Consider the following 7500-nt stretch of genomic DNA (forward strand, 5'->3'; position numbering starts at 1 on the left):
TAATGATGATAATGATAATGATGATATGATAATGATATGATAATAATAATGATACTACTACTACTGCTAATGATAATGATAATAACTATAAAAATTAAAATGATAACAAACAACAAAGGCGACCCTTCCTCCCCGCAGATGGCCCTTACGCCTCTCTCGCCCGCAAGCTGCCCTCGCTCATGACCCGCTCAGAAGGCACTGGAGAAACGACCTTCTTCCGCGGGACCCGGCTTGACCTCATGGGCGGCGAGGTCCCTTACGTGCCTTGCAAGGTCGGGTTGCAAAGTGCCATTGTATTTATTTGTTTATTAGTGTTGTGGTTGGTGGTGTTATAACGGGGTTTCCCAACGAGGGTGCCAGATAGCATTCGAAAGGGTGCGAGAAGTGTCCATCTTGAAGATAAGCTTTTAATCTATCTATTATTCATAATCAAGAAACAGGAAGCAAAGAGCCATTGAATTGAAATTTTATATAAACGTTTTAAAAAAGTTCTTTGATTTTTACATGAAAATATTTCAAGCAAGGGATTATTTTTTGTAAAGTCTATTAAAATAATCTGGGACATGTCTTCTTGTCCATGTGTTATATTCTTGTTAACATATTAAAAAATGAAAAAGAATATTTTATTTTGTGAGGGAGCGGCCGTAAAAAAAGGTTGTGAACCAGTGTGTTAGAAGGTTTGTGTGAGTGATGTGGTAACGATGGCGATATTGATTGCTATGGCTTTTGGTACTACTAGTACTATTGCTACTTCTAGCAATAGTAGGAGTAGCAATAATGGCAATAACGATGTTGATGATGATGGTGATGATAATAACAACAACATTAATGATTATATTAATGATAATGATATCATTGATAACAATAATGATGCTGATAATGATAATATTGATAATGATAGCAATGATTATGATAGCAATGATAATGATGATAGCAATGATAATGATAGCAATGATAATAATGATGATGATAGCAATGATAATGATATTGATAGAAATTATAATAATGATAATGATAGTAATGATAATGATAATAATGAATGCAATGATAACAATAATGATAATGATAATGGTAGCAATGATAAAGATAATGATAATGATAATGGTAGCAATGATAAGAATAAGGATAATGATAATAATGGGACTTGGAAGCAGCCAGAGAGCACAAACCTCCGTCAAGGCAATAGGGTCGCTGAAAAAAAAAAAAAAAAAAAAATCACACTTAAAGAATTACATTAAAATCACCCTTTTCTCAAGCACACTTATCCTTAGTGTCAGTGCAACAGAGGTAACTGATGCACTTGAAAAAATCCTGGATACGGATAATGATCATCAAAATCTAATGACATTTAAGCCAGGCTAAGGTACACAAAGTAAAAAAAATCATAACTTTTTGAGTTATTCTGCTGACAAACAAACAGACAAACGCTACCAGAAACCTAACCTCCTTGGCGGGGGTAATAATGATAATAATAATAATAGTAATAATAATAATAATAGTAATAATAGTAATCATATTACTAATAATAATAATGATAATGATAATAATAATAATAATAGTAATAGTAATAATAGTGACCATAATACTACTACTACTAATAATAATGATAATGATGATAATAATAACAATAATAATAATAATAATAATAATAATAATAATAATAATAATAATGATAATGAGGATGATAACGATAACTGTGATGATCCGGGCACGCGCCTCGGTCTCATGAATGGAAGTGTACCCTGCGTTCCTTGGAAGGTCAGAGGGCGTCCTGAGTGAATGGGAACGTGTGGATCTGTTTCGCTTGCGGAGTTTCTGTTCAGGTCTTGGGATGATGACGTAAGAGCGTAGTTTCTGTTTTTATTTTAATTTCGGGATTATAGAAGTGAAAGATATGTAAATACACACACACACGCACACACACACGCACACACACACACACACACACACACACACACACACACACACACGCACACACACACACACACACATATATGCATATATATACATGTATATATGAATGTATATCTATATATCTATATATTCATTTCATATTTACACATAAATACATATATACATATAATTCTCCTCATACTCTGTCTTTTCCTTCCCATTCATTTTTTTTCCAATCTACAGATCCGCCAGTATGACCCGCATGACCTCGGATCCTGCAGCCGAGCTAGGTCATCCCGGGGTCAAAGCACGTGGGTCGCCTTCGTGGGAGACTCCAACTGCAGACAGAAAGTTCACTCGATCTTGTCCTTTCTGCCGCAGGACCTTGAGTATACGTTCTTCCTTGGCGACATGCAGGTGAGACAGAGATGCACTGTCATCGACGGAATTGGCATTGCTTTTACAAGTATTGTTATTGTTTTGTTGTTATTGTTGTTGTCGTTGTTGTTCTTATATCATCATTATTATCATCATTGTTATTACTATTATTATTAATATTATTATCATTATTGTTATCATCATTATCATTATTATCTTTATCATTATTGCTATTATTATCATCATAGTCATTATCAAAATGTTATAATCATGATTTTTTTTATCTCTACTCATCAGGTTTCTCGGGAAGACTTCATCGTCACGATGTACTACCATAACCATCGACCTTTGACCTTTGACATCTTCGGACGACGTCGAGGGCCTCAAGGAGGAGGACGAGAGGCGAGCGAAGGAGCCAAGGACCCCGCAGGAGACATCCCCAACCTCACCCCGCACGCACCTTCTTCAGGAGAGACTCGGAAACGTTCTTCAGGAGAGACTCAGGCACCTTCTTCAGGAGAGACTCAGAAACCTTCTTCAGGAGAGACTCAGAAACCTTCTTCAGGAGAGACTCGAACCGACGACATCTTCAAGGCCTTCGAGTTTTCGGGGAAGATGCACGTCGACTTCTCCATCTTCGGCCTCCACGACTCGGAGGTCCCTCTCGAATCCTACGACCTGAGGGTGACCTTGGTGTGGGCTCCTTTGGCCTCACAGGTCATGCCTCCGACAGCGAAGGAGCGAATCGAGGTCGTCAGGCTGAAGGAGTGGGCGGAGCAAGAGGTCATTCCTGACATCATTGTTTTTGGTCAGTTAAAAAAATCTATTTATCTATTTATAATAAATTATTAATTGTTTCTTATTTAGTGTTAAAACCATATATATTTATCTATTTATAATATATTGATAATTGTTTCTTATTAAGTGTTCTCATTATGAGTTATTGGAATTAATGTGGGTGAATTACGGTAATTATTATATTTGAAATAAGGTCATTCTCTGTCATACATTTTGATGGTCTTATAGGCGTGACTATTATAAATATCAATACACAGTACGTTTAATATGATACTATTGTAATCAATACACGATGCTATCAATATACAATCAATATCATCAATGCACAACCCTCAACATTGATATCATTACTATCAGTACGCAGTACCATTAATACAATTATATTAATATCATAAACAATACTATTAATACAAAACTTATCAATACAGAGTCCTATTAATACAACACATTTGACCAATGCAGTTTTAGTAATACAACACTATTAATATCATCAGTACACAATACTAGTCATACAGTCCTATTATTAACAATACTCTTGTTACATTCTTATCCCTATCATCAGTAAACAATACTATCAACACAACACAGTTAATATCATCACTACACAATCCTATTGATAAAATACTACCCAGCAATAGACAAGACTAACAAAACAACACATAATATAATCAATTAGGCGCACACACACACACACAGATATATATATATATATATATATATATATATATATATATATATATATATATATATATATATATATATATATGTATGTATGTATGTATGTATGTATGTATATTTGTGTGTGTGTGTGTGCATTAATACATTACTATTCACCAATACGCAATACTATCAATACAACACGATTCGTATCACCAACACACACTCCTCAGCGAAGAATCTCAACCCCAGGCCTCGGCAAGTGGTTCCTGCTCGAGAAGGAGGACGTCAACGAACTGGTCCCTTACACAGACGCCCACCACCTCCTGGGGCCCTTGGTGGCTCCTCTCGCCCGCCTGGCTGCCAGAACCCACGTCCTCTGGTGGCATCAGAGCCGGTGAGCCACGGGATAGGTGTCAGGGAGAAGTTAAGGGATGAGGTGTGAGTCTGTGAGGATTAGGGAGGTTGCTGTGGATAAGGGAATGAGGGTGAGGTTCTTGAGGTCCTGTCACTGGTTTATTTATTTTTCTTCAGGGTGGATATTCATGTCTTTGTTTTACTTCTTTAAGGAAAGTACTTTTCGTTACAGTCATTTTACAAAAGGAATCAAGGAAATTTGACAATGAATGTGGTTAAAATATCTACTCATGCCCCGGAATTGATCCAAAAGTTCTCAAGCAACACAAACTTCCTTCGTCTCTTGTAATTCTTCCTTCGTCTTCCTTCTTAATAATCTTCTTCCTTCGTCTCAAGCAACACAAACTTCCTTCGTCTCTTGTAATTCTTCCTTCGTCTTCCTTCTTAATAATCTTCTTCCTTCGTCTCCAGCAACACGAACTTCCTTCGTCTCTTGTAATTCTTCCTTCGTCTTCCTTCTTAATAATCTTCTTCCTTCGTCTCTTGTGATCTCGATCCTGCATCAAACTGCCGCTGACTCTCTTCCTCAGGATCGTGCGTGGGAATGCATCTGCTGTTAAAGCTTTGGTTGTGGTGTTTGCAAGTTAATCTGTGTTGGGATTTAAAGAAAGCCATAACTACGCGACTGCTGTGTTTTTCTTTCTTCTTTTCATTGATTTTTCTATATTTCTTTGGACTTGATATCCATCACTCAATCGCTTTATCTCTCTCTTTCTATCTATCTATCTGTCCACATCTCTGCCAACTACTCTCTCTCTCTCTCTCTCTCTCTCTCTCTCTCTCTCTCTATCTATCTATCTATCTATCTCTATCTCTCTCTCTCTCTCTCTCTCTCTCTCTCTCTCAATTCTTTAGTGGAATACGAGTGCATTGTGCATATCATATTTATTTACAACCTTATGTGAATTATTCTATACGAAAGCTTAGTAAGCTGTAAGCAGTGGATGTCTTTAGGTTAAGTTAAGTTTATTTGTCACACTTTCCCGATGTTTCAGATTGAATAGGCAGACACTCCAAAGCCAAGAAACAAACATCTGCAAAATACAACACGATTGATATCACCAACACACTATTCTCAGCGAAAAATCTTATCCCCTTATAAACACGACACGCTTGGGGGCTAATCACGACCCACTTGAGAATCACCACTCTTGTCACTCTCCTACTAAAGCATAATCTTTAGGAAGTAAACATAAATATCCTTTGATCTGCTCCGCCATCAGATACAGGTGGTTCAACTTCGAGACGGAAGACCACACGCCGTGGGAGACCGAAGTGAGGAAGTACTGGGAACAAGTGCTCTCCATGAATCAGTTTCGAGACGGAATTCCTTTCATGGATAATTGGCTCTGGCGGACGTCACTAAGGTAAAAGTCTGTGTCTGTGGCGTTCGTTAGTGTCCAGGAGTGTTCAGTGGTTAGCCTGTTCTATGCAAAGACTGTATGCGATATATAGTCTTCGTTTATAGTCTTTGGTTTTATGTCTGAGACTCCCCTGTTCATTAGTAGTTCCGTTCGTTCATAGATGGCTCTGTGTAACGACTGGGACTCCTTTGTTTATAAGTGGTCCTGGTTTAGTCTTGGAATTCACTTGTTTTAGACTTGTCTGTTCACAAAAGGTTCTGCTTTAGCCTCAGACTCCCTTGTTTAAACTATATCAAGTAGAAAAGGGAAGTCTGTACGTTGGGTGACGAGGTTCTGCGTCTTATCATAACAAAATTTCACAAATCAAACAAACTGGAAGGTCCGCCTTTTCAACCGCAGAGACACCGGGATGTGGCAGTGGGACTCGACAGTGCCATTCAACATCGCCAACTTAAAGGAGTGCCTCGACCTTAGGAAGGCTGGAGAGGTCGATGCCAAGTATTACACTGGTAAGGGCATGGTTTTCTTTATCTTTTGTCGGTATGATCAGCCTTTTAGTCGTCTTTTTGTCGTTAAAGACTGTGTGGCAACTGATGTTACTCCGACAATTCCGTACAAGAGGAGCATATGTTATGTAATGTTGACGTTATTTTTTCCCCTTATTGCTCTAATCATTTAAGCAAAAATAATGTACACAATATTCACAATCACGATCTTACCCCATCATATCTCTAAAGGTGTGACGATACTGAACAAAACGATATTCATAAATTGTTAACTGATCAGTTAGTGTACCATAAACTTCACTTAATAACAAACACATAAAAAAGTGACACCAAACTATCCACACAAAATACTTGATAACAATACACTGCCATTATCAGTATAATCTTACTTTTCATCAAACATTCATCAAATATATAAATTCAATAAAATGGCATCTGCATCCCCTTTTTTTACTACTAACATATACCATTGTAATTTTATACGTTTAATACATCACACTCTATCTTTTAATAATGGTTTTTCTTCAGGGAAATGGTGGAACTGCCGAGATGCACATCACTCGTCTTACGAGACGAACGCTGACGAGATCCAGATGCTGCTCAACCTCCTCTGCAACCCCTACATTGCGAGCCGTGAACAATATTGCTGTTCTGAAGGGTGAACAGAATGAGAACGACTGCATGAGTATCGTTCAGACGAGTGGTATTCAGATCTTTTTTGGTTCAGTTGCTGTGTTAAATCATATGCACTTGCATAGTGAATTTCTGTGATTAAATGAATAACATTATATGATAAAGTCAATTCATATGGTGGTCTTACTGAGAGTATATAGATTTTGATGCCGTCTAACGAATAACAGCATTGTAATGTCAAGAATAAAAAATATATACGTACATGTATAGCATGGCTGGATTTTATTACAATGAAAAACATGGATATGAGTAAAGGCTGATATTTATGTGAATATATCAAGAATGTCAAATTTAATTTCAAAGAATTATTTCCCTAAGTGTGGTGAATGATTATGTGTACTTGAAAATACATACAAGGATACAAGGGGGTCCCACCCGATACTGGGCAGTACCGGGTACTATTTATATTGAAATCTATAAGACAAAAAGAGACAAATAATGCGTTTATAGCTACCGGGCAGTATTTAGTATGAAATTTATAAGAGAAAAAGAGACAAATAATGCGTTAATAGCTTTTTTCTTGTCTCTCTCTATCTCTCTCTCGCTCCTCCATATCATGTTGATAGACTGGTAAATCGAAGGCTAAGTAGGTCTCGGATCGAGTCCCAGACTGATGCGTCTGACTCAATGTCGGCCTTGTTTAGCATTGCATGAGTTAAATATTTCCTAAACTGAACCATTACACCGGATTACCTTTACGTACACGATATATATGTATATATATATATATATATATATATATATATATATATATATATATATATATATATATATATATATATATATATATTTAC

The 7500-nt window shown here is 36.9% G+C and overlaps 1 protein-coding gene across 1 annotated transcript in view; it reads left to right on the forward strand.

Moving 5' to 3' along the window:
* The window catches only part of LOC138865920 (uncharacterized), an 8282-nt gene extending 1462 nt beyond the window's left edge, over positions 1-6820 (forward strand). Inside the window, exons 3-9 of the mRNA XM_070137404.1 lie at positions 139-272; positions 2137-2310; positions 2569-3079; positions 3979-4123; positions 5367-5510; positions 5907-6016; positions 6542-6820. Of these exons, the coding sequence (XP_069993505.1) occupies positions 139-272; positions 2137-2310; positions 2569-3079; positions 3979-4123; positions 5367-5510; positions 5907-6016; positions 6542-6675 (1352 nt within the window). The 3' untranslated portion in view covers positions 6676-6820. The remainder of the gene's footprint in view (positions 1-138; positions 273-2136; positions 2311-2568; positions 3080-3978; positions 4124-5366; positions 5511-5906; positions 6017-6541) is intronic.
* The last annotated feature ends 680 nt before the right edge of the window (positions 6821-7500 follow it).

This window comes from Penaeus vannamei, chromosome 23 (genome assembly GCF_042767895.1).
Source record: "Penaeus vannamei isolate JL-2024 chromosome 23, ASM4276789v1, whole genome shotgun sequence".
NCBI lineage: Eukaryota > Metazoa > Arthropoda > Malacostraca > Decapoda > Penaeidae > Penaeus > Penaeus vannamei.